At 45.2% G+C, this 15,123-nt stretch overlaps 1 protein-coding gene across 1 annotated transcript in view; it reads right to left on the minus strand.

Moving 5' to 3' along the window:
* Positions 1-15,123, minus strand: part of COL4A5 (collagen type IV alpha 5 chain) — a 448,329-nt gene that overhangs the window by 326,510 nt on the left and 106,696 nt on the right. Inside the window, exon 2 of the mRNA XM_086918465.1 lies at positions 5,243-5,302. Within this exon, the coding sequence (XP_086774591.1) occupies positions 5,243-5,302 (60 nt within the window). The remainder of the gene's footprint in view (positions 1-5,242; positions 5,303-15,123) is intronic.

Below are 15,123 nucleotides of genomic sequence, written 5' to 3' on the forward strand. Positions count from 1 at the left end.
CCTCAGGTCAGGATTGCCGGCGAGACCTCCTCGTGGGGTTGGGCCACTCAAATTCGAGCCGTAGGCGTAGGGTGCAGAGTGATGCAGACTCAAGGATTTGAGCCAGAGCCTGTGGATTAGCAAATCCGGTGCTCACAGGAGACCAAGTCTTTCTTATGGAAGGAAGGGCAGGTGCTCAGGATTCTTGAGGTTGCTGGTTGCAGACACACTGGGATTTCGCTGGAGCAGGTTCGAGGTGGGGACAGACTGGTAGGACTGGGGCCAAGTCAGTGGGTGTCCTCCACTTCTTAGCTTCAGCATGGCTCTTCGGTGCTTCTTCTTCTATTCTTCTTGGTCAGTTCTTGTTTGCGGAAGCAAGGTACAGGGGTGCCCCTAAATACTAGATTTAGGTAGGTAAAGGTTGGGACTACTGGGTCCCTTCCTTGTGGTGGGTGCATCCCTTATAATGCCACCCTCCAGTAGCCTCACTCTGGTTGGCTGGGTCCTCCATATGCAAGATGGTGGGTACTGAGAGTTGTGCTTCTCCTCGCCTCCCCCACCTCAGGAGTGGGGTTTGCAAAGGTCGCATACCTTCCATCCTCACTTGTTTTCCCGCCAAAAGTGTGGGTCAGAACCTTTAGGGGCCAGTTGCTGGAAGCAGCAAAGGCCTGGGGAAGCTCACAAAGGCGGCACGCCTTTGAAAATCCCCCTTCGTGGACCCTACCCATCCAGGATGAGAAGGATTGGCACTTTGTCCCAGGATGTGCATTGTTTCAGAACCCCGAGAGCAGCAGGCTCTACCCATGGGTCCAGAAACATGTCTGGTGGTGGCAGCTGGCGAGCAGCCACTCAGTCTGAACACTAGTGTTAGGTCATTTTTCAGGGGGCATCTCTAAGATGCCCTCTGTGTGCATTTTTCATGAAATCCTACACGGGCATCAGTGTGGGTTTAATGTGCTGAGAAGTTTGATACCAAACTTCCCAGTTTTCAGTAAAGCCATTATGGTGGTGTGGAGTTCGTAATGACAAACTCCCAGTACAATATACTCTTAATGGCATTACTGCACTTACAATGTCTAGAAATTGGCTTAGACACTATTGCCCCGATTCACAGAACTAACTTAAGACAAAATCCTAAACTTACTACTTTTGGTATTCACAGAACGTACTTACTACTTTTGGTATTCACAGAATACACTTACTACTTTTGGTACTCACAGAATGGATTTACGACTACTAACTTTACGTCGGCACTCGGGCTGGAGATTTCGCCCCGGTGGTGGAGATTCCGCCCCGGAGGTGGAGATTCTGGCCCGGGAGTGGAGATTCCGATATTTTTGGAGCACTTATCCCTTCTATTGGAGTTGCACTAAACAATGTTAAGTTTAGAAAGCTATCAACCCTAGTGGATCATTTTGCCACTAATACCGAGAGCACAAACCGTAATAAATAAGGAATTGATTGCTATGAGAACTGTGATCATGCAGAACTGTCTTGCGTTATATTTGCTGCATGTGAAGGAAAGTGGAGCATGCAAGGTCATTTATGCAAGAGAATGTGTATACATTCCAAAAATAGATAACTAGCTTGATAGTTATATCGCTAATATTACAAACATTACACATGAATTAACCCCTTTGATGCTGCACAAATTCTCCCACTGTGCGGAAGAAGTAATGAGTGGGCAGGCCGTCCCCCGCACACGCCCACCGTGACATTGGGCGGCCGGGGGCTGTCCTGAGCACCAAAGAGGTTAACCGAACTGGAAGAGACAGGTGCCTGGGAAGAGCTAGGTTGAGTATTTGGATCAACTTGAAGGGATTTGCTAAGATAGGTGAAGGGTTAGGAAGTATGGACCATTTAAGGGTATGTGGGATCCAGAGCAGAGCGTGGAAACTTCTTCATTCGTTTCTTTCTGACCGAGTTCAAGCTGTGTCTCTGGGCTACTACCACTCCAAACCATTTGTGCTGCCTTGCGGAGTCCCTCAGGGGTCCTCGCTTAGTCCAACGTTGTTCAATGTATATGTCTCTTCACTAGCCCCACTCATTAGCGATTTTGGGTTCGATCTTACCTTGTACGCAGACGACACCCAAACTGTGGTGTCTCTGCTACCCGTTCAGGAGGTTGGGATGGAGAAACGTTTTCAGGATTGCATTGAAGCAGTAGGCAGCTGGATGGGGGAAAATTGTCTAAAACTTAATTCTGGCAAAACAGAGGTAATTTTATTTGGTAATGACCCTAACTTCTGGACCCCCAATTGGTGGCCATCATTCATGGGCTCCCTTCCGTTACCTGAAAGAAGGTGAAGAACCTAGGTGTAGTTATTGATGACAAACTTAATTTTGGAGACCAAATAAATGCAGCTTCATTGAAAGCCGCATATGTTCTTAAAACTATTTTTTAAATTCTGCCTTTTCTACCTTTGGGCAGCCGGCAGCCGGTGGTTACTGCTTTGGTTTTATCAAAGCTTGATTATTGTAACAGCTTGTACCTAAATATCCAAGAACGATTTATGAATAAGCTGCAAATGCTGCAAAATGCTGCAGCTAGGCTTCTTATCGGCATACCGAAGTTTGCCTCAGTTTCTAGAGGAATAAAAAAGCTGCATTGGCTCTAAGTGAGAAACAGAGTTTGATTTAAAGCGCTGTGTACGGTATTCAAAGCCCTATATGGAACTGGACCGGACTATTTGATGTAACAGTTCACATGGTATACACCAAAAAGGAACCTTTGTTCGTCTGGAGCCAAGTTGATAACAGTGCCAGCCATAAAAAAAGCAACCTGGGGAGGCCGAAGTTTTATATTTGGGCCAGTGAAAGCCTTGAACAACCTTCCTGAATATCTCAGACATTCCACTGGTTTAATATCTTTTAGGAAAAGTCTGAAAACATGGCTTTTTGACAAATAGGTCACACACTTTTGTCTCCCACCACTTCCGCGGTCTGTTCAATGGAAAGGTAACTAGCGCTAGGACACCCCTGGGTAATTGTGAGCTTTATAAGACGTCATAACATAACATATAGGTTCAGGAATATTAAAATTGCTTTTAACCCCTCTCTTGGTTATATGAATTGGCACTGCATGTGTGCTTCTCTTCCAAAGATTTTACAAAGGTTTCATCAGGCGATGGGTTTGGTGTGAGTATAAGAAGGGGAAGAAAGAGAATTGTTGTAAAGGTTGAATTGAGCTCTACAACACCATGAAATATTTCGGCTGATCAAATGAGAAGAACCCTTAGCTGATGCAATCTGTGCTGCAATAAAGATGTAGACCTGCAAATTTAGAAATCGTGGGGTGGGGGCTGTGAGTGTTGTTTCATCTTTCATATTTCTAAACTGCTTGAATTCGAACTTGCGTTCAGCTAAACGAAGATTTACTGCCTCCCACTTTTAAGCGATGCTGCATCACATCACATGATTATTGTTGCTGTTATTTCTCGGTTCTAAATAAAGAATTGCAATCTTCCCACTAAAAGACAGTGAGTGCTCCCAGGAGTTTCTCACCATCTTGTAGCCGACCAATGAAATCCCAACTGTCCCAGGCTTTCGTTTGTACAATGTGCCGACTAATGTGCTTGAATAAACTGTGAGAGGGACTGAGTTCAATGTAGTAGTGTTATGAGAGCATCCTCAAATGTATTCTGTAGTAAAATGTCTCTTCTTGCTGGTTCCTTATTGGTGCATATCCTGAGAACTGTACACAGACTTAGTAATGTATGAAATCCTTTTTCTAAAGTCCTATAAAAGAAAGTATTTTTCCTCTGTAACCAGAATCCCCCATTTCAACTTTGTAAGGTGGATCTAAGCTGGATTCTGCATTGAAATGTTCTTTGTACTTATTATCTTTATTCTTCACTGCTAACTAAGCTTATGAAATACATCATGTACTTTGTTTATTAATACTCTATATAAACTCCTCTAAATCTTGACCAGTTTCTGTCATTCTTACTGAGAATGTTATGGTTCTGATTTTTGATTTGGAATCAAAATATAGTGATGGGTCCAGTCGGGAAACACCAAAGTCTATATACGGACTACCCCACTCCCAGTCCGAGTCGTTGGTGCTCATTGGTAGGCTACGGGGAGCCTAGTTTGCGCACAGACAGGTGTATATACTGAAAGCAAGTAAGGGATTTGAAACAGTCATTTAGAACCCATGGCACCATAAAAGGCCAGTCAGCAACTCATTCAATTTGTAAATGACAGATGTATTGTATTGTATGTATGTATTTGAGCTTGTAAAGTGCACTGCTACCCGTAGTGTAGCTTTCCTGGCGCTGTATAACACTGAGGAGCCCGTCCTGGCTTTTTCCCTGTGAGATGGTCCGTGCTGGGTACCCCCAAGGTGAAGCCAGGCATCCCCAGCGTTGATGATGATTAAGCAAGCTATTGCCCAGAGTTGCTGATTGGGACCCATGGTTACAGTGGCACCGAGGCGAGATTTATCAAGCCCGCTGACATTGGCCCAACTCCCTGCCGCGTCGGGAATTGAACCCTGGTCCCGGACCGATCTCTGCTTCTGGGTCTGCCGCCTCTAACCAGTGAGCCACACCACTCCATAGATCACAAGTCCAAGTCCTGGCAGAGCTCATGTTGTTTTTCTTCCAACTTGATTGATAAAATGGGTTACAAAATGGGAAAGCAAAGGTAAAAAGCATTAAAAAAAACTAATAATTTTGACTGGTATCACTATTAATGATAATAACATTAGAAAAGGAGCCCTTTATTTTGGTTCAATAATCAAATGTATCCAAAGATAAGACACATAAGCAGAGAAGATTGGAAATAAGAAGGTAAACAACTGGCAAATCTGCACTCAAGAGATTTTTAAAGGATGGTAGAAAAATCAGATATCAACCTCGTGATGCTACCAAAGTGAACTACGGCGGAGCTGCTGCGAATTTCCCAGTCACTACTAATCCATTTAGCCACAATATTCATTTCATGCTCTGCTATCATTTGTTTATCCATCAGAGAATAACGTTTCTTGACCATTTACATTTTTTACTAAAATAGCGAATGAACATAGGTTTACTTGTGACCCTCACAGCTAAACGGCGAGACACTGCTACACCTCTGGCACATAACACACTGAAAATGAGGTTTACTTTTCTAATAAAAAAAATATTCATAATCATTATTGGACCTACATCATTTCACCCTTCATTTGATTTTTTTATTTGACTCTCCTGTTCTTTATCATGAAATATTCTGATGCATATCACTACACAGTCAACAGCTTTAAATATATGTCCAAACCTACCTTATCACCTTTCACTCCGCTACAGTCGCATTTTGCTGTTGATGAACATCCTTGACACGCCTGTGGCAAAGAATAGAATTTTTTTAAATTAAAAATGGGAAGCTGATGATAGTATTTACAATATCAAAAGGTCACAGACATTCTGCACATTTAATCATATCTAAAAGGAGAGCCGACCCAGGGAACAAATGCATGTCTGCCTTCCTTTTTGGAGATAATAAAACATTACCTATCCTCTGGCATTTGATTTAGCAATTAAATGATAGAGGTTTGCCCAGCAAAAAAAGCAAACTATTCCAGGTTTTCATACCTTTTATTGGACTAACTGAACACAAAGAAATGTCCCCTGAAAAGCTCGAATGAAAGACAACCGTTGTGATGCCGGGAAATTGCTTTAGTGAAAAGGGCACTGAAGCAAACTGCTTATGTCAGCCTTGAAACACATAACGGAATGAGAAATGCTAGGTTTACATATCCCGTTATGTTAAGTTTGGTTGTACTACGGCTGAGCACAGCAACAACTGTCTGTCAGTGATTTGGGGGGCAGAGTCTGCTCTCTAGACCAACAAGTAAGAGGTATTTAACTATTAAACTTGATCTGAAACATTTAGAGTCAAACCCACTTACGTGTTCAGCTCCTCTGAGGCACAACATGAAATCTAAAGGAAATATATGTCTTTACATCGAATGCGCTACAATGCATTCCATTGCAACGCGGTCGCTACAACAACTGCGTTGTTACAACGCAAACCATTACATCGCAAGTCGTTACAATGACTTGCTGTACGGGGCACGCTGGACTTAGGAATAGTATAATTTACTATTGCTACTTCAGTTCACGCAACAGCAGGGAAGGTGTTGGATTGTAAATCCAACACCTTCTGCTCCCAGCAAGTCGTTGTAACGACTTGCGATGCAATGGTTAGTGTTGTAATAAACCCATCTTTGTGACGACCGCGTTGTAATGGAATGTGCTGTAGCGCATCCTATGTAAATGATGTCTCGCATCCAAAGGTGTCAAGAGATTGCCTCAATGCAACTTAACTGTTTATAACATTGAAATAATGGAATGGTAGTGATGTCCACCACTAAAAACAGTAGTTAATGAATTGCCTTAACTTAAATCTAAAATAACAAAAATATTTCACACACAGACTACACTTATGATATGTGCTGTTGCAACTGTGTTTAGCTAAAATGAAAAAAGTTAGAGTGCATAATATTGTGACCCGCACAGGCCTCCACCGCCGACTTTAGAGCTTGAGGCACCCAGTATGACAATCTTTATTAGCGCCCCCAATTACCTCTTTTCCAAGGATTCCTGACTTAACTACCCTCCAACAGTGACCCTCATCTCTCCATAGCCCTTCTCTCTCACATGCATTTTATTTGTTTTTTTAACGCTACTCATATCAGCGCAGGGCGTCAGAGCACTTTATATCACACACACGCATTATACAGAGTCAATGAATTATACATGTGTAAATCAATCTAGAAGAAATGTTACATAAGGCGATGAGCATTACAAGGTGTAGGAATCATGTGTTACCTTGGTAATAGGCAATATATTTTGAGAGTGTTTGGTCAGGAGAAGAGCACACTCTGGATTTAAAAAGTACTACAGTGGTTGGAGTTGGCTTTACTAATAAGAATTGATTTCTAGGAGGAGCCAAGCTCGCGACCGAGATGGCCGCACTGTAGCTCGGCTCCGTCAACCTCCCGCCTGAAACGCATATCCTGTACTTCATCCTGCCCTGAGGAGACACATTTGGCGGAATATGGGAATGTGAAACGCTGCTCGCACTTACCATCTGGCCTGGGGGCTCCGGGGTGCCGTGGATCTGGAGTTGTGCCCTTGTTTGCTCCGGAGCCTACAGGGCGTGCGGGCCGGGTACTCGTCTGTGATGCTCGGCCGGAGCGGGACATCGACGCCGGCCCCAGGTGGAGGAGGGGGCCGGCTGAAGAGGCCATTGTGCGGTTGTGCCGGTGGCGACTGACCGGGCCCGGTCTGGTGGCCCGGGGGCTTTGTTGCGGGGTGCGGCCCACCTCGGACGGGGGTAGACCGTACAGGAGGCTTGTCCCCCCTTTGTTGTCCTGTCCGGCCATCTTGAGGCCCTTTGCCCGGAATCGGCGGGTGGCGCCCGTGAGACGGTGGCGCCGGCGACACCTTGTTTTTGGCGGCCCATCTTTCTGCACCAAGATTGCCATTACCGGGGCTCGACGGAACTCCGGTGGGCCTTACTCGAAGGCCCGGTCCGAGAGTTGGAGAGCGGTGCGTCCCTGCTGCACTGACAAAATGGCGGCCGGCGCACTGGGTCTCAGACCTGTTTGGGACGGCGAGTCTGGTCTGTCGAACTGCACGATGGCTGAAGCTTGTGGGAGTGAGCCCACGATTGGCGATGTCCTCGCCGCCCTATGTTCTTGGTGTGCCGCCATGGCCTTTGACGCAGCTGTGCAGGATAACGGTTCTGCCGCCATGCCTGTTGGGCCGTCCCTCGTGAATGCGAACCGACTGAAGAAGTGTGCTGCTTTGCCTCCCTCGGCTGTTGCAGAGAGTGATGTCGCTACTCATCTGGGAGACCGTATGTCTGCGACCCCGAACCTCCAGGAAGTTTTGATTGTGGCGGACGTGGGTGAGGGCCCGATGTCGGGGCCCGTCCAGGTCAGTCTGGCTGGGGAGCTTGGCGGCTGTTTGACTCGAACTGCTTTGGTGGGGCCCCACGGCTGCCCCGCGGGGGATACCTTGCCCCAATTGCTGTTATTACTTCCGCTTCTCACTGCTCCTTTGTATTGATGCCTTACCAACTGCCCGCCATAGGACTTCAGATGTCAAAAGTTGCTATTACTCCTGCTATACTTCCTATTATATTATAAAATTAACCTTCTTTAATCCTGCTCCTAGCGGCAATACTTGGCCTTTTAATGGTGATTGCTTGTTTATACACTGCTGAGAAACTGCTGGGGAATTCTAATGCTGCCTCCGTGCGCTTATAATGTGTCGTGGCCGGCCTGATTGGTTGTAGGCCCGTATTTGTATGCTTCTACTTGCACAATAAAGGTTTTCCAAAAAAAAAAAAAGAATTGATTTCTACCAAAACTAACCCTTTTTGGCAACATGGGGACAATGAAAGACTGGGGGAAACCAGGTTCCAACCCTATAACTTCCAGTTGGCATGCAGATCTTTGATTACAGTTCTTACATCACTGTGCTACAGTAGGATTGTAACTTATAAACTGCAAGTAACAAAAGCAGTAACCCACTGAGCTATCCACATAAAATACAGTTCTGTGATCAGCATGGGACACGTTCTCTGCAGCAGGCATATTAACCCTCTGCACTACTTTATGATGAGTCAGAGCTTCCTCTAGACAAAACACGATCTCTCTTCAGCAGGAACATTAACGCCTTAACCGTGGCGGTTTTTCCGCCGTGGTGCGGGCGTTCTAAAGGGTGGGCGGGGCTCCGTCGGCCGTTGTCCGACGGCAGCACCAGTGAGGTAGTGCTACCGTCGGCCAACCGCCGATGGGAGCACGGAAGGGGTTAATCACCAGAATTATCGTGACATTTTTATTGTCGCCTCAAAACTGTTCCAGAGACAAGGGACTCTGCAGCCGGTGCTTTTGAATCCAAAAGTTATTTTGAAACACAGCTGGCCCTGCCGGCTTCTTCACATGACAGTAATCAGTGCTTTAGGGTGGGTGAGGTACGTGTAGGCGTTAATGGGTCTCTAAAAGGGATGTGCTCAAGAAGGATTATTTTACAAAGGAGGCTTACCTATGTGATTAGGGGTATGGTCCAAAATCAAGTGACAGAAAATCCTGTGCTCGATACAGCGTGCCACCCAACTAGTAGTTGGGTGCCTCTGTGTGGGTGTGTTTTACGTTAGTGCATCCAAACATATTATGCAAAAAAACACTTCACCTGAAGCAAATAATGTATATTGTGAAAATGTAAGATTGTGAGTTAAACATTACAAATATTACAAAGGCCTGTGGAAGAGGGGGTGCCTTGGGTGTCCCAATCACTCCCATACATTAAACCTTATATGTTGCCTAAAAATAACTACAGAAACAGTACCTCTGGGAAAAGGAAATACTCTTAGGGAATGCGTTTCCCAAGCAACATTAAGTTAAATGTAGGAAATATAATATGGGTTGTATCTCTTGGGTTCTAAGAGTCGATTTTGACAAGAGAACTGTATTTTGTCTGGTAAGTTAAGGAAATAAATATAGAGCCCAGTAAGGACCCGTTTCAATGTCACTTTTTCACTTTCAGGGTATGGCAAGAGCCAAGAACTTTCGATTTTACTAAAATTTCATTTACAATATATTTTGCTGTTGGGGCTTTCACCAAGCCGTCAGCATTTATTGGTCTATTATTGTGTACATTTTTCTTTGTGAATATCGAGAACAAAATATAATTTTTCCGTTTAGCCCGTATTTATGTTTTGATTGCCAATGTTTTTCCCAAAAGAGAATTTTGCTAAAACCATGACCTCCAGAATTTTTTGGCTTTGCCAATACTTGTTTAATTACCACCAACGCGGAGCACTAACAAGACCCTCCCACTTAAAGCCATGAAAATACCTGGGCGAAAGGGAGAGTTTGTGCACTCCAGCAGAATTTACATTTTATTTTCAGTTAGGACCAAACAAACACCCATCCGACAATTAAGACATATTGATGCAATTCCAGCTGTGGCCGCTAGATGGCCGTATTGGCACACTAACGTCAAGATCCTTCCGAACGTGTTTGCAAAGATGGAGAAAAAAAGTATTCTCCTTAAGATTTATCTTTTCCAGCCCACCGACTCACTCTGTCTGTCTTACATTAAAGTCAGCGTCAGTGCACGATGAACCTGACCTTGTTAGGAGATACACGTACTTTACATGCACACGCTAATGCTTTACAAAAGTGCAGGCGCATATAAACATTTATTTTGGCGGATTAACGCATGCATTTGCCAAGATTCCCTGGAGAGGTGACATGACGAGTCACGCGCCTCGCATCCACACTCGACAACCGGAGGGAAGTGACTGGTGTTGAAAACGCAGCCTAATTAACCTTATCCGGGTCACCAACGACGCCAAACAAGGAGTACTCCAAGTGAGGGTGGAGAATTCGGGGCATATTTACAAGTCATTACGACATGGTCACGCTCCTCAAGATGGCACCATATAGTTTAGAGATGCACTTTATCTGTGGTTCCTATTACAAGTCTGTGTCACAGTAATGTGTATTAGGCGTACTTGGCAGTGCCTGTATAGGGCTGCTTCTGTATTTTTTCTAAACAGTTTGTGCCACATGTAGGAAAGTGGCTCTGTATATACTGTTCCCAAATAGGTACAGTGTGTATAGAGTCCCCAGTCCCCAGAGGTTTGGCAGAGGCTGAAGTTAGATATAACCTTACTCTCTAAAGTGGTAGCTTGGTCGAGCAGTAAGGCAGTATCAGAGGACAGTGTAAAGCATTTGTTGTACACACTCAGTCTGCAGATGGTCTCACACACTCAAGAACTGAACTCTAGGCCAATTATTTTGTATCAAAATATATAGTATTTTTATTTCAGAACCAACAAGGTATCGAAATATACTTTCTCAGGATGAGTTACTTTAGTTGAATACTTTCCAAATAGGCAATAGACTTTTTGAATGCAGTAGTTACAGTCTGTGGCAATAGGCAACAACATTTCAAACACAATGCAACATTGAGCTCAATGGGAATTTCTAGTTGAATGCAATTAATTACTTTGTAGATTACTTTTCTAACCACAGGACTGGATCCTAGATTCAGTCCCGGGACAAGAGCTGTAAACACTTAAGTAAAAGCGTTTTGGTTACAGTAGTGATTTTTAAGGAATATTATTGTATTTTAAAAGTTGACAGAAACTTTTTCAGTTGAAATTACCAATGTTATCCTATGGAACGAAATTCAAATTGCAGGTAAAGTATGTTCTGGTTACATTTGTAATCCAGTTTGGACTCCTAGGTTCTGGGACCTCTATCTAAAACAGGTAAGTAATTACGTTTTGGTAGTTGGTACGATTTTTAAAGAATATTTGTAGTTTGCAAAAATCGACAGAAGAAATGTCACAGAAAAAAAGTCAATGGTTTCCTCCGGAAGAAAATTCCGGTTACTGGTAAGTACAGTTAAAATTACTTTTCAGGATTTGTGCTGGGCTAAAAGGTGGAGCACTGAGGTCTCTCTTGATAGCAGGTGAGTAAGTCAGAATTTGTTCTTTGGTTGATTTTAGGTGAATATTTAAAGTTCCAAAACTCCACACTTAGAAGAATTTCCAAGTGAAACCAGTCAATGTTAGCCTATGGAAGAAAAGTGAGTTATCAGCTGTTAGGTAAGTACTCGACTGGCAGAGTTAAGGTTCTGGGCACAGAGTTAGGGGTCTCCCAGGGTCAGGTAGGTACAGTTGGTACACCCTCAGCGGCACAGGGGCAGCCGGGTGCAGAGGTAGTTAGGCCCAATGTTATCCAATGTGAGGCAGGGGGCCTTCGGTTGGTGGCTGCTGGCTAGCATGCCACGTGGCTGTGGGAGCTGGGCACCTGGTCACTTGTATTGGAAAAGCATGCACCGTAATTTTAATATGCCAACTTTGGAAGAGGGAAAAGTTGTTGCGTGCAAGCCAGGGCTTCGCTGTCTGAACAGTGCAGCGTTGAGATAAATACCAAGAATAGCAAGTTCCCAATGGGAATTGTCCCCCAGTGCACCGCATTAGGTGGACAATTCCCATTGGGAAATTGCTACACCTGGTCACTTGCTCAGGCTAAATGGTGAAGTAGGATAGGACACAGGTTGCACTGCAATGGGCACTCGGGCGGCTGGGTGCAGGGTGCTTTTGAGCCGTAACGCGCTCAATATTATTCAATGGAGAGCTTGAAAAGGGAACAATGGCTGCAGGCCCGGGGATGGTGGATCTTCTGGAGCGACCAACACTTCGAGGGGTAAGTTGAGATCTTGGAGGGTAGGTAGGCACCCGGAGTTGGGAAAGGAGGCCGGGGGTGCTGGTGCCGGGTGCAGGGGTGTCTTTGGACGTCAGGAAATTTTTCCCTCTGCTGGTCGCGGTAGGAGGGGTCTCTGGTTCTGAGTCAGCAGGCATCGTCTGGGGCATTGAGGAGGGCCCTTGGGCACTGGATTACAGGTCAGATTTCCGGGGGGACGTTCTCAGGGTCTTTGTCCACTTGAGCACAGGCCGGGCTCGGCAGGTCCAGAGTGGACTGGATTTGCGGTTCCTGGCTGGCACCAGGGGTATTGCTGTTTGAGCAGAGCCACTGCTCGTGGGAGTCCCAGTTTCTAAGAGGGTCAAGGCAGTCAGGTCCTCCGGGTTCTTGAGGTTACTGTCCGCAGGAGATGCCGGGATTTAGCAGGAGCAGGTTCAAGGATCAACAGGCCTGTAGGGCTGGGGCCAAGTCAGTTGGTGTTGTCCTCTTGTTAGAAGCTGCACAGCAGGTCTCCTTCTTCTTGGTCTTCTTTCTTGTTTCGAAATCGGGATCTGAGGAAGGATGGTTTAGGGTGCCCCTAAATACTACATTTAGGGGTGAAACAGGTAGGTAAAGGGCCGGGACCAATAGGTCCCTGTCCTGGGGTGAGTACACCCCCTATCCTGCTCCTCTCCTTTGGGAGGGGGTAAGGAGCCTAACTCTGATTCGGCAGGGCTTCCCATCCTCAAGATGGCTGGAGCTCGGAGTTGTGCTTCACCTCGCCACTCCCATCTGAGGGGTGGAGGTGGCACAGGCTGTCACACCCACTTTCCTCACGTAGGGTTTCCTTCCAGTCTTCCCGCCAGAGTGGGGTCAGAACTGGTGGGGGCCAGTCATTGAGTACAGTATGCCTTTGAAGCAGGCCCAGGAGAGCGGGGGCTCTAAACCCAGGGGTCCAGCAACATGTCTGCTGTGTGGCAGCCTAGGTAGCCTCTCAGACCAGAGGTGGATTGTAAGTTAGGTTTCAGGGGGCATCTCTAAGATATCCTCTGTAGTGTATTTTACATTAAATCCCACACTGGCATCAGTGGGGGTTTAATGTGCTGAGAAGTTTGATGTCAAACTTGTTAGTCTTCAGTGTAGCCAGTATGGTGCTGTGGAGTTCGTAATGACAACCTTCCAGCACCATATACTATTGATGGTATCACTATCACTGGGTACTGTAGGGGCACATGGCTCATGCACCTGTGCCCACAACACTGGCATAGGGCACCCAGCTAGAGGGGTGATTAATGTACGCCAGGGCAGTGGGTTTGTGGGCATGACACACAGGGATGCGCCATGTCGACTCTTTGTTTAGGTCTGCACCAGGACACTCAGTCTGCCAAGGTAGGGTGGGGGTGTCAGGGTGCAGGGACCCTAAGGGTGGCACAATAAGTGCTGCAGCCCTTAGGGGCCTTCTCTGGTCACAATGCCCTGGGTACATAAGGGTACCATTTACCAGGGGCTGACATGTGGCCAGAGATGCCAATTGGGTTTCAGCTTCAATACAGTTTTATGGAAGGAACACAGGCCCTGGGCAACTGATTGGCAGGAGCCCAGGGCACACTCAAGTCAAAGCACATCAGCAATTCAGAAAAAAGTGTGGGCATACCATGCAAGGAAGATGGCACTTTCTCACACCAAACCTGAGAGCGGGCACTCTTGAAGGGGTTAATTGACCCAACACGTCATGGAGTATTAATTTGCTTAATGAGGCACAGGAGCAGTGGTATCATTTTTATTTTTCACAGGGTCTATTGTTTGAAAGAAAAGTTTGTATGGATTAACGTGCAATGGAAAAAGAAACATAACATGGTATGGCACGCCTGGACAGAATCCTGATTCCCAAGAGACAAAATATTTATGAGGTATTTCAAAATATAGAGCACAGACCAAGTTACGGTAAAGACAGGTGTGGCAAATGTATAAACAATGCTACCATCTCTTTTAGAAACGTGTCCAAAATCACTGTCAGACTCAGTAGTTATATTTCAAAATGTAAGTCATTTTTGTACAACCAAATTAGCTCCCTAGTTAAGACGTCCCCTAAACATCTTGTTCACCTGGGTCTAGTGTTCACAATTTATATACACAGAAACAGCAGACTAATGAATCCTGCTGGAACTTACAGTTTGTGGATCTCACAAAATACTAAATTCCTTAAGGTCTGCAACAAAAATGACTTAAGAGGTCATATAGCTGCATGACAAGTGGAAATTGCTGCACTAGCAAGCACAATATACAGCACTGTCAAGAAGAAGACCTATTACTCAAATCAATCTCAGGGATCGACACGCATCGACAAGTGCATATTTCTCCAGGAACTTTGTGGATTTCCATCCTAGGTATTTGATGTTGGTTGTTACATGAACAGTGACAATCAATGTCTTTCAGAACATTCTTCCTCTGTGGGACCGCCCTGCAGATAACTATACACAGATTGTGCCAGCTACGTCCTGGTGATGTGTGATGTGTATGCTTGATTCAAATCAATATTTTTATAATGTTGCAGAGATTAAATGTTTCTTGAAGTTACATTGACAGCAGTTTTATACTTTCTTTGAAAATACTATTTCTTAAAACCATTTGATCTAGATCGACCGATTTAAGAAATCACAGTAATAAGAAAGCAGTACATTGCTTGAACACTGATTGTGTTTAGACCCACTTGGCCAACAATGTTTAAACAATACAAAGAGAAAAGACAAGGGAGTAGAGAGATTGTAGAGAGATTTCCCCTTAAGTGCAGGAGAGCGGCAGTGTGGATCACAAAAGGTATCATCCTGCAATGGAAAGCAACGAAAGACCCACTGGGAATAAGGATCATGGTGCAAAACTAGAAGAAACAAATGGCAGCTAAATGTAGGTGATAACTTTAGGTACATATAGAAGATGAAAGTGAAGGAGGA

This window comes from Lissotriton vulgaris, chromosome 4_1, assembly GCF_964263255.1.
Source record: "Lissotriton vulgaris chromosome 4_1, aLisVul1.2, whole genome shotgun sequence".
NCBI classification, from domain to species: domain Eukaryota; kingdom Metazoa; phylum Chordata; class Amphibia; order Caudata; family Salamandridae; genus Lissotriton; species Lissotriton vulgaris.